The sequence below is a fragment of the Sceloporus occidentalis genome, unplaced genomic scaffold (assembly GCF_023333645.1).
Source record: "Sceloporus occidentalis isolate IW3139 unplaced genomic scaffold, rSceOcc1.0.p SCAF_8, whole genome shotgun sequence".
Lineage (NCBI taxonomy): Eukaryota > Metazoa > Chordata > Lepidosauria > Squamata > Phrynosomatidae > Sceloporus > Sceloporus occidentalis.
The window spans coordinates 1266023-1293030 of record NW_028316988.1 but is presented as its reverse complement, the minus strand read 5'-3'; the positions used below and the strand labels follow the sequence as shown (position 1 = coordinate 1293030).

Here is a 27008-nt window from a genome sequence, read left to right as displayed (position 1 = left end):
ATTTTGGGATTTGGGGTTTGTTGGGGGAAGGCCGGATCGCTCACAAAACTACAAATCCCAGGATTCCATAGCACAGAGCCATGCCAGTTAAGCCGCGTAACCTCCGTCCTCCTTTTCCAGGACCCATTATTATTATTATTATTATTATTAAAGTGGCGTCAAGCTGCGTTATTTCCGCAATGCAGATCGGACTTAGTAAAACCCAGCCTCCATTTGCTCTCAGTCCAATTTCGGAGACGTCTCTTTAGCCATCCCTAATATTTGCACAACTCTCCTCCAAATCCCCGACGCGTCTTTCGTTCTTCTCCTCCGAGGGTCTTCCTTCGAGGGTCCGGCGTTTATAATTGTACACAGGAACGGGAAATCCCGCTTATTTAATGCAGACCCACAGCCTCCCTTGATGGAGACCTCTCTGTTGATCCCGAGAACTAATTGATCACGGATTGCTTTTAATGCTCAAGCGTCTCCAGGACGGACGCTGCGGCGGTTTTTACGAAAGTGGCTAAAACTGTTGACTAGAACAAAGACGTCTTATATGTCATTACTATTATTATTCTAGGAGGTGTAAGTCCTGCCATAACTATGGAGGTCCTTCTCAGACGGAGCCAAATCCATCTGTTCGTTGTTTCCAATGGGCACCAGGCGATTTTTCTATTTTACTGTTTTATAAGTGACATAGAAACAAGTTATTAAAATAACTAAAGACTATGCTATACTATACTATACAAATACGCTATACATTATATCATATTATCCTAATACACTTGACCTTCCGTATTCGCTAGGGTTAGGGACACACAAGACCCCCGCGAACATGGAAAAAGCGCAAACAACAAAAAGACCATGATTTTTTCTACCAGAGAGGACACCTCTCTAGGAATCTCTAGGTCCTCCAGGACAACTCTATGGTCAACGTCCGACAGACACTGACCATAGAGTTGCACCGGAGGAGCTACAAAGGCCTAGTAGAGTGTTCTCTCTAGGAATCTCTAGGTCTTTCAGTGCCACTTTTAGTTAACGCTGACCATAGAGTTGCACTGGAGGAGCTACAAAGGCCTAGTAGAGTATTCTCTCAAGGTATCTCTAGGTCCTTCAGTGTGACCTTTGATTAAAGTTGACCACAGAGTTGCACCAGAGGAGCTACAAAGGTCTAGTGGAGTGTCCTCTCTAGGAATCTCTAGGTCCTCCAGTGCAACCTTTAGTTCTAAGGTAGCCACCTTTCCTCCCTTGAGATGCTCCTCATCTTCAGCTTTGATGTACCCAACACAATATATGGAGAAATAACTGTGTAGAGGAGAAAAGTGTGTGCATGTGTTGTTTAGTTGTGTGGATCCCTGTCCTGGATGGAAGCTGGATTGGATAGCCTTTGGGGGTCCCTCCCAACTCTTTCCATTCTACTAAAAGGTTGCCCCTTTCTTTTAGGCTTGAAACTACTACTTATGTCTTGGTGAAGTCCAAAAAAGGGGGGAAAAGACTCACAAAATAGCATTTAATTTCTCTTTTTAATGTATAACGGTTATGCCTGAGTTACAGAGAGAGACACTTACAGGCAGCAGGTACTTAAAGCAAATACCAGGGTTTTGTTTCTCTACTCTACTACTCCATATAGCTGAATAAATTATGGGGTGATTATATATATATATATATATTTATGTATATTTATATATATATCTACACGCACGCAACCACGCATCCCCGCACCGGCGTGCCTTTGCACCACCGCTGCCGCCGCCTCCCATTCGCTATACCCTCACCCTGCCACTCACACCGACGCATACAGACAACGCAATGTATGTAATGAAGCCAAAATTAGCAATGAGTCGAACACAGAAGCAACGTTATCTACAGTTACTAGGAATAAAGGTATGTCCTACAGATAGCATCTTTCTTTTATTCTCCCCTCCCTCTCCCAGGTTTGGGTTTATGGAGTTGTTAAGGGAAAGGACGAGTTAGAAACATTAAATACACAAAAACCTCTGAGAAGTAGGGTGCGCGTTTTTTTTGCGCCTGCGATGCACGAGGGGAGATAAAGACTATACAAAGTCATGGCTGGAATTATCCGGGGAGATAATGAAAAAGGAGGGTGTACATTTATTTATTTCTAACTTCCCCCCTTTTTTTGGAAAGAAGAAGAAAAGGAACAACAAAAATCCAATCCAGCCCTTGTTTCATTGGCAGAGGTGCGCATCGTGTGCGCAGATCATGCACACCAAAATCTTCCTTTATACAAAATCCTTTGCCACCTTTGATATTTCCTTTGAAACATCTGGAGGGGTTCGGAGAAATTGTGCAATGCATTTTTAGAACTTGGCTTAGTTGTGCAATGTATGTACTTGGTTTAGTTGTGCAAGGCATGCGTAGAACTTGGACGCTGCCACCTGAAAAATCAGCTAATTTCCCCCCCCCCCCAAAAAAAAAAAACGATTCACCGAAGTGGCGTGTATGTAGTTGCAGCTGGGTCTTTTCTTAAGAACAGCACTTAAACAAACTATTTATCACATCCGTTCTTCGGTTGCGCACTCAAGGCATGCGCAGGGCTTAGATCAACGCCACTTGAGAGCTCAGGTAATGATTCACCAAGGTGGAATGTACACGGTTACAACGGGATCTTTTCTCAAGGATGGCACTTAAACAAACTATTTATCACAACCCGTTCTTTGGTTGCACACTTGAGGAATGTGCAGGACTTAGACAATGGTGAGAGTGCATGTAATTCTTCCCCTGGAATGATTCAACAAAGTGCATGGTTACAACGGGATCTTTTCTTAAGAATGGCACTTAAACCAAAACTATTTATCACAACAGTTCTTAGCATGATGTTTCGCCTCCTCCTCCTTTGCTCTTACTAGTAGCGTCACCTTCCTTTATACTCACTGATTCTGAATCTGGGGCAATCTCTGGGGCATCACCCAAAGTATCACGACTTCGACATGATCCCGCTAGTTAAAAATCCCATTGAAAACACATGGCCACACCTGATAGGAGAAAAACAGTGGCATTACGGTCAAGTGAGGATGGGGACATTTAGGGCTGGAGATGCCATCCGAAGACAACGTTGAGAAGAAAAACATAACGAAACATGCTTCAGTGCTCACAAAAATGGAATGGGAAACAGTACTACTAGAATCCTAGAGGATTATCACACAAGGCACTTTCCGTGCTGGAATCGTTGCCAAAATGCTTCAGAAGTGCGGAGGTGGGATATCCAGACGTGCTTCTGAAGCGTCACTGAAGCGCGTCCCACTCTTCTCCTGTTGACGAATAGTTCGCGGAGCAGCCGTTTCTGTAATATCGGGAACGTTCGTCATTACAAAAATGGCTGCTCCGCGAACTATTCATCGACGGGAGAAGAGCGGGACGCCTCAATGACGCTTCAGAAGCGCGACTGGCTATCCCACCTCTGCGTTTCTGAAGTGTTTGGGTAACGATTCCGGCACGGAAAGTGCCTCGTGTGATAATCCCCATAGAGTTGGCATAGAGTTGGCAGGGATCCTTCTGAGCAGGACCTAAATCCCTCTGGAGATCCCGAAGATCCTGGAACCATGTGGTTGAATCTTCCCCATGGAAGAGAAACCTCCCATGGAGGAAGTGATGTTAGTTTGGATTCTTCTCAATAGGGTCAAAAAATAACCCGCTTTCCATCTCCACCTTGATCATCCCTTAAGGATACATAGCCTGGTTGGCCTTTGTTATTATCTACTGGGGTTTGGTTCCAGAACCAAAATCCTTATCCGGAGTTGGCGCATTGTCTTGTCAATGGCTGTGATGGTATCTTAGACCCTTTCGGAGGGGAAATGCTAGTGTTTGAATCTTGGATCCCCCTTTGTGCAAAATCAGGTTATCTCCCCATTGGGCCATGCTCCCTTTGTATGAGAAAGTAATAGTACTCATGTAGTGGAATGCTACCGATTACTTTTTTGGAACGAGGTAGGAATGGAAAGACTGTTTATAAATATTTGAATTGGGCTTGAATCCCCGCATGTGTATTTTTTTTACAGAATCAAGCCCAAACTGTGAATAATCCTCAAAAGTGTAAAATCGTTAAATCATTCCTTCTTGCCCATGAGAATGAAATCTGGAAAGATTTATATCCCCGGTCTAGAAGGAAGATCCGTCAACATCTGGAATGTCGGCCGACGTCGATGGTTGGCCTTTCTCATTGATCCCGCCTGCCCTTGGGATTGTCGTTTTTGTCCTTTTCTCTACAAATTGATATCTTCCTTCTGATGGAAGGTGAGTGCCTTCTAAACAATGCAAGGCAGACACACTTTTACAACAATCCAGGCTTCAAAACCAAAAATACCCAGAGGATGGATTCAAAAGAGGGGTTGCTCTCCCAAGTATGGACAGATTTTTCCAAGGGGATCAATGCTTGATATAGGTCTACAAAACAACATTCTGCAACAACTTGTAGGTTGTGGAACGTTTCGAGAATCTAACCTTCCTCTGAGGAACCTGGGTCACTCAGCTGTGAAAAATATAGCCACTTGCAAAGATATACACTTTCTGTTTTGGTCCACTTTCTGTCCAAATTGTGGGTTGTTGCCCATCCGCGATTGTGTTTCTGTTCTGAAATATTCCAACCTATATTCACTTTCCCCCCCAAACTCAGAACGTCTTGGAATGGCGGTCTTCACAAGGTAAGGTAAATGGCGTTCGGTTTCATCTAGTCTCCAACTTTCTCAAACTCTTTGTTTTCTGCACTTGCAAGGGGTGTCTTGTTTGGGAAAGAACACAACTGTACATCAAATCTTTACCCCTTCCCCCCTGTCCTGCCTCCATAGACTTTGACCTGGTCCCTGGTCCTGGTACGGATCAATACATTTATCTTCCAGCCTCACAATAATTGCTTTGTCTGTATTTTTGGTCCATGTATCCTTGGTCCCAATCTCAACCGACCAGGGCACCTACTTCGTAGGGAACGCTGACCCTTCTACAATAACAAAACGGGGGCATAGGGGAGGGCTTAGGTGGGCGGACGAACATAATATTACCTACATCTATATCTATTTATAATTACGAAGAAGACAGATCCCACAATGACTAAGCCAAACGGCTACATCGATGGAAGGTCCATAAACATTGGCCGGTTGAGTATACAACGGATACTCGGAGAGCCCAAACGCCATAAATCTCATTAGACCTAGTTCATTGTCTCTGAGTCTTCAAAGGAGTCAACTGCAATATAAACAGGTATGCACAGTTTAAGGATTCGGATAGACGGACAGTTCTTGTGTGTTCCCCCACCGTTTTGTCCTCTCCGCCGTTCAAGGAAAGGCAGGATTGAGTGGGTTTGGTGTAAGGAGTTCAGAAGGAGAAGTGTGTGGATATTGGAGGGTCCTTTGTCGCCGCTGGCGGCGGTGGGGATATATATATATATATATAATGTATTTCTCCTGCGTCTCATTGTCGGTGGAGGAGAATTCGTAGGGGTGGTTTCGTCAATACGCTTGGCCCGTTTCAACCGGTAGCAGACCCAGCACGGCCGAGTGTTCCCCCAGCTTCATCCGGCGCTGTGTGGACAGGCTGACGTTCTTGGTCAAATAGTCGACGGCAGCTGATGGGAGCAAGAGAAGGAGAAGGACAACAACAGTGGTCAATGCGTGAGCAACCCAACAGTTGGAACAAAATTTCGTAGCCATCCCTTGGTCCGCTCTGGACAAAGTTACCTAACTTGGGACTACTGCATACGGAGCAGGTTGTCCTCTGGGTTGGCAAAATTGCGCAGAATCGTTGCGATCCGCATCGGCGGGAGGCAGTACCCACATCGGGCACAACAGTGGTTCGTCTAGATACCAATATAGATATATATATCTGCGTATCTTTTCCTCCTTTTTGCCTGGCTGCCCAGTGGTTGGCTGGTGACATTCCTTATTAGCAAAGCTTCAGTCACTTTCTTTTTTTGGTTTGCTTCCTACCCCTCCTCTTCTGACTCCCCCAGTTCTAATGTCTCAAATTAGATTAATAAGAAGCTGGCAGGAAAGGAACCATCGGTGCCAAGGAGTAAACAAATTTCAGCCGTCAGCGTCCTGTCAGAAGCAGTGCCCCCAAAGGGGGGTCCCTTCCAGGCAAAAACTCTTATTAGACTTGTCACATCCATTAGGAATCTTTTCACGCTTCGGCGTTCCATCGCCGGCATCATTAAACGTGGCCTCGGCCTTTGGGAACAGCCGGGACTGCTCCGAGTTGGCACCGTTCTCCGCTTTCTTTTTTGCAAATGCCGCCTCCTTCCCAAAACAGTGTGTGTCTCGAAGGGGAAGTTTTGCGCGGCTATTCTATATTTCATTGGATGCCTCGGTTTGGGGCTTCCTCCCGCAAGGGATTCAGATGGGCCAGGGATGGGCAAATGTTAGGGGGCAGGGGGCTTTATTCAGTCCCTCTCTGGAGACCAAAAAGCGTCCCAAGTGCCCTCAAATGTCTGCGGAGCTTATCGCATGGGGCTCCAGGAATGCAAATGGCATGGGATGAAAGAGGGTGTGATGAGAATGAAATGGGGAAAGGACGCATTTTACCGCACACCAGAACACCGCTGGATGTCCCCTTTCCGTTCCAAATGCATCCCCAGAGGCCGATTTTTAGGAACTGAAAATTGGCTTCTCTGGCACGGATTTGGAACAGAACGGGGACTTCCGGCGTCTTCATCATTCTGGCGTGCAGTAAAATGCGTCCTTCCCCCATTCCATTCTCATCACGCTCTCTTTCGTCCTGTGCCATTTGTGTTCCCGGAGCCCCGTGTGATAAGCTCCAATGTTTTTGCCCTCATTTTGGCTCAGAAGAAGCCTTTTTCAGAGCAGGATGTTACTTGGAAGTCAACACATGGTTCACTTCATGATAGAAAACAAGGCCTTCATAGGCCTGGGATGAAACCCATTGGGTGAACTTGGGCAAGTCACATACTCTCAGCCTCAGGGGAAGTCAATGGCAAACCTCTCCTGAAGAAACTTGCCAAGAAAACCCCATGACAGAGTCGCTGTAAGTTGGAAATGACTTGAAGGCACACAACAACAACAAGAAAGTCCTGGAATGTGAGTCTAAGAACATGGCGAAATTACCCCACTACTACTATGACTCTACTACTACTACTACTACTACTAGAGGGCATTTCAGGGCAACTAATTATTATCATTTCTAAAATACAGGCCCTAGAAAACCCCGCGGACCACATGTGGCCCACGGGATACAATTTCCCCAAGGAAAACTTCAGCATTTGTTTCAACTGTACAACGACAGGTTGTTGTTCTTGTTGTTGATGTTGTGCGCCTTCGAGTCATTTCCAACCTATGGCGACCCTAAGGCAAACCGATCGAGGGGTTTTCTTGGCAAGATTTGGTTATAGGGTTTTTTCCCTCCCACTACCTTCTTCCGAGGCTGAGAGAGTGGGACTTGCCCAATGTCACCCATTTTAATTGGATGTTAATGTTGTTAGATTTAGAGTTGATTTTTAAGGAAGGGATATCAGGGGATTATTTTGTTTTATTTGTGTATGTAGTCGTGTATTTCATTTATGTATTTTCTTTGCCGTAACCTGCCTTGATCCTTTGGGAGAGGCGGGATATAACTAAAATCTATTACTACTACTATTATTATTATTATTCAGGGTATTTAGGCCACAGAAGACACCTCTTTATTCCAATTAGCTTCTAATGGAGGGAGGAAATACAATTTTTCAGCCTCTCTGCACCGTATAGGATTTTGTAGAGGAGACTGGATGTTGCGTCTCCATCGGATCCATCGCTCTTGGCTCGCCTACTCCTTAACTTTGCTTGGCTCTAAAAAGTCAGTCATTTTGGACTGGAGTCTCTATTTTGGAGTGGAAGTGATGGAAGGAGAGGAGGAGAAGGGTATTTAGGGCTGGGAATCTTAGGGGCAAAATGGAGGCAACAGGCGCAATGTGGTACAATCTGTTTGCCTCCCTCCGCTTGGCTCTCGGTGCCCTTGGGTTTCCTTTCTTTGTGCATTTCTTTCTCCCTCTTTCCCTCCCCAAAACACACACACAGACACACACACAAATACGCACACTCTTTCACATCACAGGAGGGTGTGACTAACGCCTAGCCCGGGGCTGTCCTTATTGGAAATACATGGTATCGGAATTTGTTTAAGATTTTTATCAATCGCACGTGTGCCCGAGAGAAAGCGAGAGGAAGGTCAAAGAGTCAGCAGATCAAACTTGGCTCTTGGTGCGGCTGTCTTTCCTCCCCTCCTCCCCGAAAAAAAGGAGACCGAATGAAAGGATGGGGGGAAAAGAGGAAGGAGAACAAGAGAGGAGGAGGAGGAGGAGGAGGAGGAGGAGGAAGAGGCCAGAGCAACTCTGGCCCTTTGTGCCCTCTTCGCTACACACGGTTTTCATTTGGCCGGAGAGGAGAAACCCTTTCAAAGGCAAAAGAGGAGTTAAAAGCCATGGAAGGGGAGGTCACCCCAGGAGTAATTTATGGAGAAAGGAGACTACCAGGGAGGGAATAACCCTTGTTGTTGTTAATGGCCATCAAGAGGACTTGGCGTATCTGGGAACCTTCTGGAGAAGGAACCTGCAAGTCTTAGGAGCCTTGCTCAAGGCTTGCAAAGCTGGGAGATCCATGACTTCCTTGACATTGTTGTGTGCCTTCAAGTCATTTCCAAATTATGTCAACTCTAGGGTGAACCTTATCATGTTTTTTCAGGGGGCTGAGGGTATGCAACTCGCCCAAGGTGGGTGAGATTTGAACCTGGATCTCCAGAGTCAGAGTCCAATGTTTGGACCACTGCGCCATGTTGGTTCCACATGCAGCATGCTCTTCCCCTTTTCCTATTGCCTTCTACCTTCCCAAGTTTTATTGTCTTTTCTGGGGAGTGCGGTTTTGACCGTCAAAGCCCTATATGGCTCAGGTCATTTGATGGACAGCATTCTCCTCTTGGCCATGAAGCCTACTGGGCGATGTTGAGCAAGTCACATGCTCTCAGCCTCAGGGGAAGGCAATGGCAAAGCTCCTCTGAACAAATCTTGCCAAGAAAATACCATGATAGGGTTGCCTTTGAGGGTTCTGTAAGTCAGAAACAACTTGAATGCATGCAACAATGATGAATGGATGGAGTCATGCCTTCTCATGATATACCCCAAGTATAAATGCCTTCTCAGTTTAGGCATTTTGGTTTTTAGGGAAAATTCAGCCTTGTTTTGCTTTTGGACTCATTTATTTGTCATTTTAGCCATCCATTGTATTCGTAGAAGTGTCCTCCAGCACCACATTTCAGATGAGTTGATTCTCTTATGACCAACCCTTTTGCACTGTCTATAATCATACATAGAAAATGGAAATGCTATGGCATGGACAACCATGGCTTTGGTTTGTTGTTCCTGTGTGGCATTCGGCAATATATCTTTATAGTAGAGGACCTTGTCTAGTTCCTTCATAGATGCCCTTCCAAGTTCTATAATGGCTCATTCCCACTTACAAAAAAAGTGGTTTGCGATCCGAAATGATGGATCGGTTCGAGCGCGGAGCACGGTTCCCACTACATTTGCCCCAATGCATTTCCCCCTTGTGGTACACATTCACGAATGAATTGGTTCAAAATAGACCCGCTCCAGCCGGCCAAAGGGCAAATTTAAATTGATTCCAATCTGCATCTGGTTCACACTTGTGCGGAATCGATTTATCCAAAAAGACATTAAAAAGATGTGGGTTAAATGGGTGCATAGCCCCCCTTCTCCGAACCGCTTCAGCGAATCAGTTCAAGCGGGAACCAGGGTCATTTGAACCGTTTCAAACAGATTTGCAAACTGGTTTAAAAGGTAGTGGGAATCAGGCCTCTTCCAATCTTTAACCCTTCAACCTGGACTGAGGCCATAGATTTATTCCCAGCCTGAAGATAAAATGTCTGGCTGAGATTTGGCTTGGGTTTCAGATGGCTGACTCTCTTGGCAGTTTTTGGAAATGGATTTCACTGACCCCGCTAGACTTGGAGGGGACCTGATCAGGCCCAGCCTCGGTAGAAATGAGTTCTGGTGACCCCTTAAACTGGGAGAGGCGTTGACCCCCATTGATCCGTGGAAATGGGTCCCAGTGACCCCAGTAAACTTGGAGGAGCGGCGACCCTTTCGGTTCAGGAGGAATGACCAAAGGACCTTGCTAGTCTTGCCTTGGGGTCTAGTGGCTCGCCCTTCTCCCCCTTTCGGCGCACCCCATTTCCTGTGCAATTTGGAGCGAAAGCGAAGTTCCTCCTCGGATTAAAAGCAGCGGTTATTATTATTATTATTTAAAGAAAGACCTTTATTCCCAGGAATGTGCGGCCCCTCAGCTATAATAGATAGAGGCGGGCTGTGAAGGACTCGCTCCTCTAGTAAGGGATTGTGAAAGGGAATGGCTCTCTGCGCATGTCCAAAGGCACTCTAGTCCCTCAAATGACAAAATTCGGAGCTTGGAAGCAGCTCCTTACAAACAATGCATTACTTGCTATCGATCTCCTCTTTGCAATGCATTACTTGTAATTGATTCTTTGTAATTGATTCGCTCTTTAGGGCATATTTTGAGTGAGTTCACTGGTTCCCATGTCAGCGCAGGGATGAATCTTTTAAAAGTTTGGACTAAAACCCAGAGTGGATTCACAAACCCACTGATATGGAATTCGCTACACGATGAAGGCAAGATAAGGAACAATAATGGGCTTAACGATAATCTCCGTTAACATTCACTGATTTTTTTTGGTCAATCAAAATGGAAGAAATCTACAATTACAAAAATTATCAGATGTAGGTTTGTCGATAATTTATATCCTAATGTTAGGATGCCATAAAGCAAAGACAAGTCACTGCAGAATACCCCCATGAATAGGGAAAAACTGCAGATAACAAAAACCACCATGTTCTTACCTGAGAGGACACCTCTCTAGGAATCTCTAGGTCTTCCAGGGAAACTCTGTGGTCAACGTCCGACAGACACTGACCATAGAGTTGCACTGGAGGAGCTACAAAGGCCTAGCAGAGTATTCTCTCTAGGAATCTCTAGGTCTTTCAGTGCAACTTTTAGTTAAAGTTGACCATGGAGTTGCATTGGAGGACCTAGAGATTCCTAGAGAGAACATCTTAATCAAATCCGTGAATAATCAAATCCCCTCAACCGGACCCCTGACTTACTTTGCCCCTATTGTCCATAGTGGCATCCCCCTTGACTTGGCAAACACCATCCACCCCTACCCCTCCACAAGACCCTCAACTTACTTTGCCCATACTGTCCATATTGGTATCTCCCTTGACCCGGGAAACACCAGCCACCCCTACCCCTCAACTGGACCCCTGACTTACTTTGCCCGTACTGTCCATACTGGTATCCTGCCACGGGGTCCACGCTGTAACCAGTGGTGGTGTAGGTTGGGGGGCAGTAGGACTGGGAAGTCGGGAGGCTGTCGACGGACTTGATGGAGTCGCTCCTCTGGCTGCAGCTGGCCGAGATGGAGTTGGCCGTGTCCAGGCTGCCATGGAGGGGCGAGATGGAGAAGTCGGCCTGGGGCTGCGGAGGGACCCCGCTGGGGTTGCTGAGGATGCTCATCACCTGTTGGGATTGGAAAAGGAGATGTCCGGTTAGTCTGGCTGGAGGGAGAAAATGCTTAGAAAGGCTGGATGGCCATCTAGATGACCATCTGTCGGAGATGCTTTGATTGAGAGTTCCTGCATGGCAGAATGGGGTTGCACTGGATGGCCCTTGCGGTCTGTTCCAACTCTATGATTCTATAATTCTAAGTGGTGGGGATGATGATGATAATGATGATGATGATGATGACAAAGATGGTGAAGAAAAAGAAAAGGAAGAGGAGGAAGAGGAAGAAGAAGAGGAGAAATAGGAAGAAGAAGGAGAAGAGGAGGAGATGATGAAGAAGAAGAGGATAAAGAGAAGGAGAATGAAAAGGTTTGGTTCCAGAATTCCCATGAGAACCAAAATCCATGGATGCTCAAGTCCCATTAAATACAATGGGGGCATCATCATCATCATCATCATCATCATCATCATCATCATCATCATCATCATCATCATCATTTATGGACCCTTGGTATCCACTGGGGTTTGCTTCCAGGACTCCCTGTGGATCCCAAAATCCGTGGATGCTCAATTCCCATTAAATACAATGGCCAAGCAAAATGGTGTCCTTTATATCAAATGACAAAATCAAGACTTGCTTTTTGGAACTGATATGTATTTTTAACATTTTCAAGCTGCGGATGGTTAAATACATGGACAATAAATAAATAAATAAATAAATAAATAAATAAATGGACACAGATGGCTGACCATATTTCCATGGCCTCCCATGGCAATGCCATGCCACTTTCTGGTAGCCCCATGGTGGCTTGTGCATGAAGGCTGACCCTCCAACCCCAAACCCTCTTATTTCCCTCTTATTCCAGTTTCTCAAGTTCTAAGCGCATGCAAGAAACGGCCCAAAACTTGCAAAGTCCCGAACTCTCAAGGAACGGATTATTTCCCGTCGTGCCTGGCGGGCGCTTGACCTTGCGCGGATATAATTTATTACTTCTCCGTGACTAACACAAAATCAATAGCTTGCCCGCATCCGATAGGTATATGTATATATATTTTTAATCGGGCAGGAAATCTGGCATCCTGTCCATCACAGCGATTGACAGCCTTCCTTCCTTCCTCCTCCTTTCGCTGCTTCTTATCAATGGCTCTCACTAAATTCCCCCTTTAGGCCACCGATCGCATGGCGGAGTGGGATTTGCGGCTCAAAGAGGCACTGGAGCCATTGCAGAGGCCTTTGCTCAACTATGCATGATTTCCAATGTGTCTGGTCTCATGGGTCACATTTGCACCCACATTTGCCTGCGCATACCATGGTGCATTGGGTTCCTGGGTCTAGAGGCAGCACATGGCCAACTGGATGCAAGGGCAGCACAGTACAAACACACACTTTGTGTACACCACCGGCCCTCATGAGTTTTGCATTGGACTAGCACTTGCACTTTTCGCGGTGTACTTTTTGCGTGCCACTACCCACTTCAGGTTTTGCACTAGACTAGCACTTTGCTCATGCCCCCACCAGCCAGTGCACTTTTGCACGCCATGAGCCATTGCACTTTTTGCACTAGCCAGCCTTTGTGCACACCACCAGAAATGTCATTTTTGTGCACTAGACCAGCACTTTCCCTTGGCACAGACCTCCCGCCGGTGCAATTCCACAGCTCTAGCCATCACACTTTTTGCACGCTAGCAGCCATTGCACTTTTTGCACTACTAGACTATCACTTCCCCCTTGTGGGAATGACCATCCAGTGCACTTTTCTGGGCACTGAATTCTGGGACTTTTCATTTGCGATGGCAAGAGAGTGTTCTAACAGAGAAGGCAAAATACTTCACTAAGCTACAAATCCCAGGAATTCCAGAGGATGGAACCATGAGAGTTGAAGCAGTGTCAAACTGCATTAATTCTGCAGTGCAGATGCAGCCAGTCCCTGTTACTCTGTCTCTCTCTGTGCAAATAAAATTATCCACAGGCTTGACTTTTGCTACAATTGCCTTAAATGAGAAGAAGATTCTATTTTCCCCTCCTCTGTTTTTCCCTATGGACCCTCCACTCCATCACATTCTCCCCCTCTGGGACTTCATCCTTCTCTTTCTCATACTTTAAAAGAAGGGGAGTTTTTTCCTCCTCCTCTCTCTCTCTCTCTCTTTGGAAAAAAATGTAATTAATTCTCTCCGTTTCTGAGCCTGCCCTCGGGGCCGATGTCCGCGGAAACTCAAGCCGGGAAATGTGCACCCTTTACGATAAACGGAGACGGCTTTGGAACGCCGAGCCCAATTAGGAGAACCAATCTCAGCCATCAATGGCTTTATTTTTAGGTCTGGAGGTTGGGTGGGTGGTTGGGGCACAGGCGGCCCGTTGCGGCTCCTAAGCAGGTGAAAGTTGGGGGGAAAGAGCCAGATCGGGAGCAGACAATGGCCTGGGTTCTGTTCATAGAAGCACAGAATGGTAGACCTTTAGAGATGGAAGGAGGTCCAAGGCGCATCCGGTCCAACGTCTGCCATGCAGAGATACACAACCCCTGAAAAATGTCCATCCAACCTCTTTTTAAAGACCCAGTCCACCATCCTCTATTCAATCTATTCAACTTCCCAACAACTCTTACTGTTGGGAAGTTCTCCCTATTGTTGAGGTGGAATCTCTTCTCCTTTAGGTTGCATCCGTTGCTATTCTCTGGAACTGCAGAAAACAAGCTTGCTCCATCCTCAGTATGACATCGCTTCAAATATGGATACATGGCTATCATGTCACCCAGTTATCAGACCCTAATCCTCCAGGGCAACTCTGTGGTCAGCGTCCGACAGACACTGACCATAGAGCTCCACTGGAGGAGCTACAAAGGCCTAATGGAGTGTTCTCTCTAGGAACCTCTAGGTCTTTCAGTGCAACCTTTAGTTAAAGTAGACCATGGAGTTGCACTGGAGGACCGAGATATTCCTAGAGAGAACATATTAATCAAATCCATGAATAATTAAATCCGCAAATATCAAAGCCGCAAATATGGAGAGCTGAGTGTAGTACAGAGGCTCTCTTAAGTAACATGAGTAGTCCACCTAAACATGGGGAAGAACTTGTTAAGAGCTGTTTTACAGTGGAATGGACTGCCTCAGATTGTGGTGGACTCTCCATCTTTGGAGGCCTTGAAACAAGAGGTTGGATGGACCTCTCTTAGGAGTGTCTTAATTTCACCTTCCTATCCTGCAAAGGGTTGGATTAGATGGCCCTTGGGGTCCCTTCCGCCTCTGCGATGCCATCCTCCTGGGATACGGCCCAGAAAGCCTGCAAGAGAAGCCGTGTCCCACCCTCGAAGCCAAGAGGAAGATCCGTCTTCTTAACGGCGGGCCCAAACTCTCCATTTGCATGCTCTCGACCACGCATTTTCAATATTTGCAAAGCTCGGCTGGAATTAAGATTGGAAAAGGCGGCGCTGGGAGGTGGAGACGAAAGTCCTGGGCGCCAAGGCATTTCTTATTCCTGCAAACTCTGCCTCTCCGCCTCTCAGTGGAATCTCTTGATGAGGAACGGATCTCGGTGTCATTAAAGAGGATTCTTCTCTTCCGCCCGGCACTACATTCCCTAATCCCTGGAGAGTATTCAAGGGACGATTCCTCCGTACCTCACTTAATATTTCCAATCTCGGCGCTGAGATCCTTAAACCCCAATTTATCCCTCGCTCAGCTACAAAGTAAACTCCCTTCTCCCCCTTCCTTCCGTCGTCTTAATACCTTCTACATAATCATAGAACAGGGCTTTTTTAAAAATAATAAAATTATTATTCCCACTCTGACAATATGGATGGGTCAGGGCAACTTTTACAAAATGTAATTAAAGGTAGAGCCTTCCTTTCAAGCCTCTTCTTCTTCCTCCTCCATTTCCTCAATGTGGGGATGATAGAAAAACCAATGAAAGGAAAGGAACAGCTCAATTTGCAACAAGTTTGAGCACTACAACTACCAGAATCCCCCAGGCAGCATGGTTATTTGAAGGACCATACTGTCTCATGTGAGGATGCCTATGCTTTGAGATCTTCTGAGGATCTATCTTCTCTCTGTCCCACCATCTTCATCAGTACTTCTGGTGGGAATGTGGGAGACACGGCCTTTTGGGTGGCTACTCCCAGGTTTAAGAACTCCCTTCCCAGAAAGTCTAGGTAGTTCTCCTCCTTCCTATTTTTGCCTGTATCCAGACCTTCTATGGAGTCCCTTCTCTCCATCCCACCACCTTCACAGGTGCAACTGGTGGGAACATGGGAGACACAGTCTTCTTGGTGGCTTCACCCAGCCTCTGGAACTCCTTTCCTAGAGATGCTAGAATGGCGTCTTCCATAGCGTCCTTCTAGAGACAGGCCAAAACCATATTCTTCCCCATATGAAGCTGCCCATATCTCGAGATCTTCTAAGGAGGCCTTTCTCTCCGTCCCACCATCTCATAGGTATATCTGGTGGGAATATAGGAGATGGGGTCTTCTCAGTGGATGCTCCTAAGCTCTGGAACTCCCTTCCTAGAGATGCTAGAGCAGTAGTTCTCAACCTTCCTAATGCTCTGACCCTTTAATACAGTTCCTCATGTTGTGGTGACCCCCCCCAACCGATGGTCTCAGTTCCTAAGACCATCTTGGAAACAAGTATTTTCCAATTTTCTTAGGCGACCCCTGAGAAAGGGTCGTTCGACCCCCAAAGTTGAGAACCACTGTGGTAGAGGTACATCTTCAATAGTGTCCTTCCAAAGGCCATATTCTTCCTAATATGAACCTCCCCATATCTCAAGATCTTCTGAGGAGGCCCTTCCCTCTGTCTCACCATCTCACAGGTGCATCTTATGGGAACATGGGAGATGGGGCCTTCTTGGTGGCTGTTTCCAGGCTTTGGACCTCCCTTCCTAGAGATACTAGAGTAACATCTTCAATAGTGTCTTCCCAGAGACAGGCAAAGACTTGCATGGCAGGAGGTTGCACTACAAGACCCTTGGGGTTCCTTCCAACTCCAAAATGTAACGATTCCACCCCAAACACTGGCGTCTCAAAGTATTTTAGGCAATGCGGCCCTCCTTGTTCTCTCCTTCTCTCCTTCTCCAGCCCCGTTCCAGCACAAATCAACAAAGCCCGACTAAAACGCACCCCATTCTCTTCTCTTCCATGGCCCCCCTTCCCTCCATTTCTTGGCTAAGCCGATTGCCCCTCTCCTCCCTCCCCATCGCAACCCCCTGCGGACACCAGTAATGGAGTCAGGGTGCTGGTTCATTGCTTCCAAACAAGATTTCGCAGAGATCCTTTGAGCCTCTCTGCGTATTCCTCCCTCCTTTCCCCGCTCGGCTTCTTTTCTTCGCCTTTTTCCTGGGATGGCACCGGGAAAAAGAGTATCTCTAAATGTGAAAGAGGCCTGCACTACAAAGAGCGTCTGCCGAGTGGCATATCCCAGCCTCAGGCGAAGCTGCCTGGCTCCCTGATAGTCTTGCATATCTGCTAGAAAACTCTCCGTCTCTGTCTTTCTGTCACTTTCCCTCCTCCCTCGGCCCACCTCTGATCAAGCGGGCCTAGCCTTCAGTTAAAAGTCCGGCTTAAGGATGGTGTAAGATACACCATTAAGTCGAGCCAATGCCTCCAGGGCCCTCTCCGTCGGGAGACGGAGGGGAAAATAAAGTCAAATAAAATAAAATAAAGCCACCGTCCAAACCAACGTTGGAAGAGAGGTGTCTTGGGGAGATGAAACGAGACCGATAAAGTTCACCAAAATGCCCTGCCAACCTGAGCGGTTCCACATCGAACCCATAAGAACTTCATTTGGTGAAGGAAAAGAGGAAAATTTTGGATGCGATTCCACACCGCCAGCTTTATTGTGGGGTGCATTATTGAATATATATATGCGCGCATGTTCTCTCTCTGTCCTTCCCAGCTGCAATGGGCTTGCAAAGATCCTTTACGCTGCTTTGCGGAACGCATGGACGGTTCTGGTTTTTGACATGCCGCTTAGGAAGAAAAAGCATATGGTTCAAGCGTTGGACAACCCTGGAGTTCAGGGTTTGAATCCTGTCTCGGCCCTGAAACCATTGGGTGACCTTGGGCATGTCATACTCTCTCAGCCTCGGGGGAAGGCCATGGCAAGCCTCCGCTGAACAAATCTTGCCAAGAAAACCCCAGGATAGGTTCACTTTAGGGCCGCCGTAAGTTGGAAATGTCTTGGAGGGACAACAACAACAGATGGATGGAGTCCTTGCAACTTAACTGGTTTCTCATGATATGCCCAAAGTACGACAACCTCCCATTTTGGTTTCTAGGGAAGGTTTAGGCTCAATTTGCTCCAAGACCATTTATTTGTCTTTTTTAGCCAACTGGGAGATCTTAGTCGAGTTGCACCCACCGAGCCTCCAAAACAGAAATTGGTATCTTATATCTGAGTTATTGAGACGCCAATGACTGCCTGCGCTAGATTATATTTGGCCAAAAACCCAGTGAAGTTGCAAGGAGACGTTCATCGGAGGAATAAACCCAGTGCTTAAATCAGGACCACGGACAGCTGCTGTTGCATTATTATAACTTGGAAGGAAGAAGGGATCCTTGAGAAGGTTTTAGAAGATCCCTGGAGGATCTCCCAATCTGCAACTCAGAGCCTTTCAAGATGCCCAGTTTACTTGTAGTGGCTGTTTCAAGAATGGAGTCATCTGGAATCTTTCTTTTGCATCCAAAATTCTTCCTCCCTCCCTCCAAAAACTTAACTCCTTTTCTTTCCAAACATGGGAAAAATTGGACAAGCTTATTTTAAATAATGGACAGAAACATCCCCATCTGCATTAGCCAAATGCAACAGACAGAACTATTGCTAGTTCTTTTTCACCCCAAACATGCCAAAATCTTGAATTTTTTTTTGGGGGGGGGGATAAATTCTTATCACAAATGCCCTAAAGTAGTGTCTCCCAAATTTTGGTCTTCCAAGGGTTTTGGACTTCAACCCCCAGAAGCCCCAGCTAGCTTGACCAACAGCCAAGAATTCTGGGATCTGAAGTCCCAAACACCCGAAGGACAAAGGTTTGGGAACCACTAGCTTAAAGGATTGGTCTCAGCTAGAGATTTCAAGGATCTTCATAGGAACATGGGAAGCCTTCCTCTTCTTCAACCAGATCCTTAATCTAACCAACCTAGCAGTGACTCCAGGTTGGATAATTTCTCTGGAGATCCATGGTCTTCCCTGGAAATCTCCCATCCAGGTACTAACCAGGCCTGGCCCTGCTTAGCTTCTGAAATCAGACAAGGTTGGATAGGTTCAGAGTGATATGATGGAAGTCCAAGGTTTCCATTGACAATGCTAGAAAGAAAATAGGTGGTGTTTGTAGAAGAAGACTGTGGGCCAGTCGAGGTGGGCCACATTTGGAGTGGGCCAGAAAGTCCCCAAAGACCTAAAATCTCTGAGCCATATCTATAGCTGAGCCAAGTCCTGCAAACCCCCAAAAGAGGGGAAAAGAACCTTGTTCCTCGAATCACCAAATCCTACAGTTGGAAGAAACCCCAGAGGTCATCCAGTCCAACCCGATTTTGCCATGTGAGAAGTCAGAGTGGGGATTTGAACCCAGGTCTCCAGAGCCCTAGTCCAACACTGTACCTCACCGTCTCTTTGGGGGCACATCTACAGTATAGAAATAATGCTGTTTGACACCACTTTATCTCCCATGGCTCTAACCTATGGGATTTGTTGTTTGGGGAGCCAGTGTGGCATAGTGGTTTTAGCATTGGATTATGACTCTGGAGACCAATGTTTGAATCCTGGCTCAGTCATGAAACCCACTGGGTAGTCTTGGAAAAGTTGCACTTTCTCAATCTCAGAGGATGGCAATGGCAAACCCGCTCTGAACAAATCTTCCTAACCCCATGGTAATTTCATCGCTGGGTCACCATAAATTGGAAATGACCTGAAGGCACACAACAACAACAACAACACAGGTAACAACACTCTTGGGCAGAGAAGTTTCAAAACCTTGTAACAACTACAGATCTCAGGCTTCCATAGGATGGAGCGACAGCACCTAAAGTGCATTATTTCTCCAGTGTAGATGCACCCCGGGTCTACTCTAGACAGGATCCATAGTCCCGTTTTAGGACATTATATTTCAGTATCTCTGTCCTGCGGCACCAAACGTTCCCGCATCCCAGAGCCAAAGTCCCCTTCTGCACCTCCGAAACTTGACATCCCCCAAAGAAGAGCCGCGTCCGATGGGGCGATAAAAAGTCTGGGGCGAAAGGGAGGATTAGGGCTACTTAGCAGAGGCGACGGGAGGCGAGGGACGGGCTGGCGATCCCAAAGATATGACTATTTAAAGATAATGATTGCATAAATTTAATTAAGGCTGCCTTCATGCTGCAAATGGCCGTTTTGTAATTAACGGCGCCGGCCCCGCTAAGCAGGGGAGATCACATCTTCCCGAACGCTACCTCCGCCCGAAACCCGCACCCACCTCCCTCTGGTCCTCCATCTTCCCCTCTAATGAAAAGACAGAAAGCAGATGACAGGAACAATTTATCAACGGGTTCGGGTGTCAAGCGCTTAATTGGGTGCACTGGGTGAGAAAGCGGGTGAGAGGCAGGTTTCCAACCCACCCCTGCCTCTTGTTTCCTTTGGATAGCTATGGCTCGTGGGTGATGGGATCAAGTGTTCCTTGTTAACTGACGGCGATTAGGATATAGATTGGTGGTGGCAGCGACTGGGCAGTGACAAGGAAGGGACAGGGACGGCTGATTAACGCCCGTGGAAAACAAGCTGCCAGGACTCACAATGCGTTAAGGCCTCCTCGCCAGGCGGTGACAGTTTCGTCCGGGGAAAGTTTGGAGCCACGCTGGAGCGTACAAAAATAAGTACACTCATCCCTCCATATTTGTGGGTTTGATATTTGCGGATTTGATTATTCACGGGTTTGATTAATATGTCCTCTGTAGGAAAATCTAGGTCCTCCAGCACAACTCTATGGTCAACATTAACTAAAAGTTGCACTGAAGGACCTAGAGATTCCTAGAGAGGATACTCTACTAGGCCTTTGTAACTCCTCCGGTGCAGCTCTATGGTCAGTGTCTGTCGGACGTTGACCACAGAGTTGCACTGGAGGACCTAAAGATTCCTAGAGAGGTGTCCTCTCCGGTAACAACATGGTGTTTTTGTTATTTGTGGTTCACGGGGGTCTTGTGCCCGTAACCCTAGCAAATAGGGAAGGAGAAGTGTATACTCATTGTATACTCATGCACTTCATGGTGTGGGCTAACATGGCATAATGGCTACTCTTGTCGCAGGAGAAGAGTCCATTGGGGGCACACACTTGGGTAAGCAGGACCATTGTACAGGGCAGAAGTGCGGCCTAGTTGCTATAGTTGTGCCCATTGGTATCGTAGGTGACCTTTTTGTTATAAAGGGGGCAAGTGTCTAGTTTTGGTCACCACAATTTAAAAGGGTGCGGACAAGCTGGACCTGTGTCCAGAGGCAGGTAACCAAGACAGCAGAAGGTCTGAAAACCAGCAAGCCCAACGAGAAGTAGATTAGTGAGCTGCATATGTTTAGGCTGGAGAAGAAAGGGTTAAGGAGTAACATGATAGATGAAGGAAGCTTGTTTTCTGCAGCTCCAGAGAATAGGACACATGGCAATAGATGCAAGCTACAAGAAAAAAGATCCCACCTCGACATTAGGAGGAACCTCCTGATGGTAAGAGATGTTCCACAGTGGAAGACGATGCCTTGGAAAGTTGTGGAGTCTCCTCCTTTGGAGGATTTTAAACAGAGGCTGGATGGCCATCTGTTGGGGTTGCTTGGATTGTGTCTTCCTCAATGGCAGTAGGTTGGTCTAGATTGCCTTTGGGGCCTCTTCCAACTCTAGAATCCTATGATTCTATGCTCAGCCATGAAAATTTGTTTGGTTCCTCGAAAGCTGCAGTCTTGACCTTGCACAACTTTGCTCCGTTGCACAGACTTTGGCTCTCCAGATGTTGAGAGACTACAACTGCCATTATTCCTCACAGCCAGATGGGGCTCACAATCCAGCAACACATGGAGAGCTCCCTCAGCCCTGATCTAGGCCAATGTTCCCAAAACTGGCCAAGGGATGATGGGGACTGTAGTCCAGCGGAGTCAAAGAGTGGCCCCTTGGGATGTTGGCTTGGGAAAGCCAGGTTCCAACCTGCACCGAACCACAAAGTTCTCTTCTGTTATTGTGGGGAATAAAGTGCTGAGGACAATGCTGGACATGCTACAGGAAATTCTAATTTTCCAATTCCAGTTCTAATTTTTCTAAGTTTAATTCTAATATTCAGAAGTTGGCCACAGAGTCACACTGGAAGACCCAGAGATCCCTAGAGAAAACACTTCTCTAGGCATTTGTTGGTCCTCCAGGGCAATTCTATGGTCAGTCTCTGCCAGATGTTGACCACAGAGTTGAGCTGGAGGACCTAGAGATAAGACCTTTCTAGGCATTTGTAGGTCCTCCAGCCAATTCTATGGCCATCCTCCACTGAATGTAAGACACAGAGTTGTGCTGAGATTCCTAGAGAGGTGTACTTTCAGGTTAAAAAAGGGTTTTTTAAAACTTTCACAAGATGCCTCTAACCGCAGCAAATATAGTAGTAGTGGCAGTAGTAGTAATGATGATAATAATAATTCCTTACTTGCCTCTTCCCATGGATTGAGGCGGGCAACAACAACAAAGCAGGAATCCCATGCGGACTCTGTCTGCAGTAGACATATCGTCCACGTAACGATGGATTACACGCACCATATTGGCGGCGCACGGATGCGCCTGTCATGCTCTGTTTTGCTGCCACATGGCCACCAAGGCACCCCAAACTGGGCAATTGATATTTATTAAGGGAACATACAATAACTGTCTCATTAAATCAAGAGTCAAGCACAGGCCGGGTTTTCTAATCCGAAGTGTCACTGATCGGCGGTGGTTTGCGGGAGACAGAGAGGGAGGCTGTCGCGGAAGGTGAGATGAGGCACAAGGTTTAAACGCAAGGTTGAAGCATGTGTGCGTTTTCAGCCCGGCTTCTAGACGCCAAGATGCGACTTTGTTTTTTAAAACCTGCGTCTCGTAAACGGCGGGCCGTGTTTCCAAGGCGGCCCGGCGAGCAAAGGTTAATGCCCAAGATTGCATTCCAATTGAAAGTGCAGCGACCGATAAATTCAGTTTGTGTCGAGTGGAAATGCTTCAGTTGCTGTTGCATCATGGCGGGGGGACAAAAGGGATGGCAAAAAGGGAAAAGAGGGCAGAGGGATTTTGGGAAATGGGGGGAAAGGCTTCTTTTTTTGCCTTCCCCTCCTTTCCCACTCAGAAGGAATTAAATCACGAAGTTTAATGAATTGGGAAGAAGGGCGAGAAAAGGACGGATCTGGGCCTTGCGGAGAATCGTGCACCACACTTAGTGTGTCTGTGTGCAAGAGAGAGAGAGAGATAGAGAAAGAGAGGGAACGAGGAGCGGGGAGGGAAAACCACCAGAGTATAGAGCAAGTGAAAAATGTCAGGCTAAATTGCTCTTGACAGTGTTAATGTCTGCACCTCATAGCAATAATTACATGTAGATAAATAGTGAAATAGCTCTCAGCTGGAGCCTTCGGGCTGCCTGCAGATGCCTTGAAACGGCCAGCTGGGGACCTTTTACATGGTGGGTTGTTTTATTTCATTTATATTTATTTATTTACGGGGTCTCTCTCTCTCTCTCTCTCTCTCTCTCATCCCCTCCTCCCACCTTCCTCTGCTCGCAGTCTCCGCTCCAAAGGCCACCGGAGCAACACTTTGTTTGAAGGCCCTTTAGAGAAATCAACTATGGGGAGACCACCGTATCCGCCGGGGTTTGGTTCCAGGATCTCCTCCCGTGGATACCAAAAATCTGCAGAAGTCCCATTTGATACAATGGTCTAGTAAAATAGTGTCCCTTATATCAAATACCAATAGCAATAGCAATAGCAAGTACATTTCTATACCATTTATCAGTGCACTTAAGCACTCCCTAGCGGTTTACAAAGTGTAAGCTAATCAGGGCTTGCTTTTTGGAGTATATATATATATATATATATATATATACACTCATCCCTCCATATTTGTAGCTTTGATATTTACGGATTTGATTATTCATGGATTTGGTTAATATGTTCTCTCTAGGAATGTCTAGTTCCTTCAGTGCAACGCTGTGGTCAACTTTAATCAAACGTCGCACTGAAGGACCTAGAGATGCCTTGAGAGAATACTTTACTAGGCCTTTGTAGCTCTTCCAGTGCAACTCTATGGTCAACTTTGATTAAAGGTTGCACTGAAGGACCTAGCGATTCCTAGAGAGAATACTCTACTAGGCCTTTGTAGCTCCTCCAGAGCAGTTCTATGGTCAGTGGCTGTCGGACATTGACCACAGAGTTGCCCTAGAAGACCTAGAGATTCCTAGAGAAAGGACCTTTCTGGACATTTGTAGGTCCTCCAGTGCAGTTCTATGGTCAACGTCCGCTGGATGTTGGCCACAGAGTTGCACTGCAAGACTTAGAGATTCCTAGAGAAAATACTTCTCTAGGCATTTGTAGGTCCTCCAGGGTAATTCCATAACCAACTTCTGCCAGATGTTGGCCATAGAGTTGCACTGGAGGACCTAGAGATTCCTAAGAAGCATGGGCTACTCTCCACCAAGGCCAGGGAATATAGGACTACCCCTGGGAGACTACGTTCTGTGTTTCCCAAGTGGGAGACTAATCCGTCCCCAAACAAAACGGGAAACAACTCTTCCTTCGGTTTGTGTTGTTTTCCCCATGAAAAAACAACACCATTTCCCACCTTTAAACCATCTCTCTTTCTCTTTTTCATTCTGTCTGTCTTTTAGTCTAGACCAGTGGTTCTCAACCCTTGGGTCCTCTAGATTTTTGAGACTTCAACTCCCAGAATTCCTGAACAATGAGCATACTGACTGGGACTTCTGGGAATTGCAGTCCAAAACATCTGGAGGCCCAAAGGTTGAGTACCACTGGCCTAGACTTTTTAGTCTAGAGCCCCTCCTGGTTCCCAGGTGCAACTGCAACCAGGTCTTGACTTTTGCCCTTTCCATGCTACACAACTATAGCGCACTGGTTCCCAAACTTTGGCCCTCCAGATGTTTTGGATTCCATCTCCCAGAATTCCTGACCGTTAGCCAAGTTGGCTGGTGATTCTGGGAGAGTCGTAGCCCAACGCTCAAACCACAATGGCTCTTAGTACTCCAAATGAGATGCAACTAAGGCATGTGTTATACTATGGACAGATCCGGCTTCTCCAAGAACAAGTGCAGATGGTGCACGGGCTTAAATTGTGCAAATCCCAAAGGAGGTTGCCACAACAGTTGAATCAGAATTGCAGGGTGCTTCTACATTGCAGGAATAATGCTGCTTGACTCCAGTTTAACTGCTGTCAAATCCTGGGCTTTGTAGTTTTGCAAGGTCTTGAGCCTTCTCTGCCAAAGGGTTCTGATGCCTCTCCCCAAACTACAAATCCCAGGATTCCATAGAACGGAACGATGGTGGTTCAAGTGGTGTCAAACTGCATTATTTCTACAGTGTAGACGAGAGGAAAGCAGAGTCCGAAGGGGGTGGCAAATGACATTATAGTCCCCGTTCATCGAAAAGTCCTGGAATTTGAACCCCAAAAGCCCAGGATCCACTACGCTAAAAGTCACAACCCAACTCAAGCTGACACGATACTATATGTATATCTATATATATTGAAGAATAACTGAACATCTTGGAAGAACAGCAAGGAACCAGGCTGGGAATGTATCGCCGCTCCTTTCCTTTTGACTCCCGGTTATTTGCGGCAAACCGTTCCCTCTCTGTGAAGCGCGAGGAGCAAAGAAAGCGAGCAAAATCACCCCCACAAACACAAACACAAAACACAGCTCCATTCTTCGGGAAAACAAAAAATATGTTCTTTGGAGCTTTCCTAGTTGTCAAACACCTTTTTTGTTTAGCTCAACAACTAATCCACTTATCGGCGGATAAAGCTGCCGGCGCATCACCGGGACGATAAAAAGCGTACGCATAAGAGGCGCGCATACTAAAACTCACTCACACACACAAAATTAGCAAAAATTCGCCCGTGGCTCCTTCACATTTGAAACAGGCGCTGGCAGGGAGAGACGGCGAGAGATAGAGAAAGGAGACGGCTTCGTGTGCAAACAAGAGACCTTTTTAAAATACACCCAATAAACTCGGTTTCCTCGGGAGAGATTGTGCACGATAACAACGCGCAACTTTTTTCTCCTTGTGTATAAATTCCTTCTTTCTCGGCACAGGCAAACTCAGAAGCCGGAGAGCGGCGGCGGAGGAAGATGCTATCAGCAAAATTGACAATATTTGGAATTAACAACGGATACAGCCGGGGAAGCTTTCAGAAAAAAAGGAGAGCTTAATGTTATTTTCCTCCTTATTCGCGCCTTTCGAAATAGATGCAGAATGTATTAAATGTTCCCCCAGCCACCCAACGCAATCTGTCCCCATCGGCAGGATAAAACATAAGATGATGGGTATCGTTGTAAATAAAATTCAAGTTATTTCGGGTCTCGTTTTTGGAGAGAAAGGCTGGCTGTAGATAAAGCGATGGATGGATGGATGGATGTTTCATGGGATCCCAATGGAGTCCCTGGGTCTCCTAGGCCAGTCGGGCGGCAAATCCATGACCTTAAACACTTGCAACCATGCAAATTCTGCACCTTGGATGTGTGTGTGGGTATGTGCCTTCAAGTCCTGGGATTTCTAGTTCCATGGATTTGGGTTTCACACCCAGAGAGCACTAGTACCTCCCCAAACTGTGCTTTCAAGTCACCTCTCGACTTATGGCAACTTATGAATTTCATAGGGTTTTCTTAAGCAACCACCCCAGAGGAAGTTTGGCCAGCTCCTTCCTATGAAATAAAGCCTACAGCATCTGGTATGCATTGGTGGTCTTCCATCCAAGATTCGAATTCTGGCCTCCCAGAGTCCTACTCCAAGACTCAGACTCCAACGCCAAGGTGGTTCTCCAGATTTCTTCGGAGGAGGCTTGCTAATATTGTCTTCCTTTGAGAATGAGTGACATGCCCATGGTTGCCCAAGTGGGCTTCCAGGGCTGAGCAAGGATTTGAACCCTGTTCTTCTGGAGCCAAAGTCCAAAACCACAGTGGCTCTCAAGGGCCCATAGCTCAGGGACAAAACATGGGATGTAGCCATCACTTTTCTAGATGGACGTTGATCATGGGACACTGACCTAGCATTACTGAGCTTGATGGACCTCAACTGTCTGGATGAGCTGAAGGTCCTCTTCTTACGTTCCTACACAGAAAGCCCCAAGTTCATCTCAAGCTCAAGGTACGCAAGAATCATGTTCTGAGAGCTGCTGCTCCCATCCAGAACTGACCATCCCAGACTCCAGATGGCTTGGTTCAAGGCCCAGGCTCACTTCTTGGCATGGCCAGGTATTTGAGGGATAGGGTTGAAGAAGCACAGATAGCACCATTAAAGTTCACACTAAGACTCAGAGGCACCATC

The 27008-nt window shown here is 46.7% G+C and overlaps 1 protein-coding gene across 2 annotated transcripts in view; it reads right to left on the bottom strand.

Annotated features, from left to right (window-relative positions):
- Positions 1 to 3406: 3406 nt before the first annotated feature.
- The window catches only part of LOC149307610 (paired box protein Pax-7), a 105697-nt gene continuing 82095 nt past the window's right edge, over positions 3407 to 27008 (bottom strand). For both annotated transcript variants that reach the window (XM_089536902.1, XM_089536903.1), the window contains exons 8-9: positions 11282 to 11528; positions 3407 to 5557 (exon numbers count right to left, since the gene is read on the bottom strand). In XM_089536902.1, the coding sequence (XP_089393028.1) occupies positions 5442 to 5557; positions 11282 to 11528 (363 nt within the window). In that variant the 3' untranslated portion in view covers positions 3407 to 5441. The remainder of the gene's footprint in view (positions 5558 to 11281; positions 11529 to 27008) is intronic.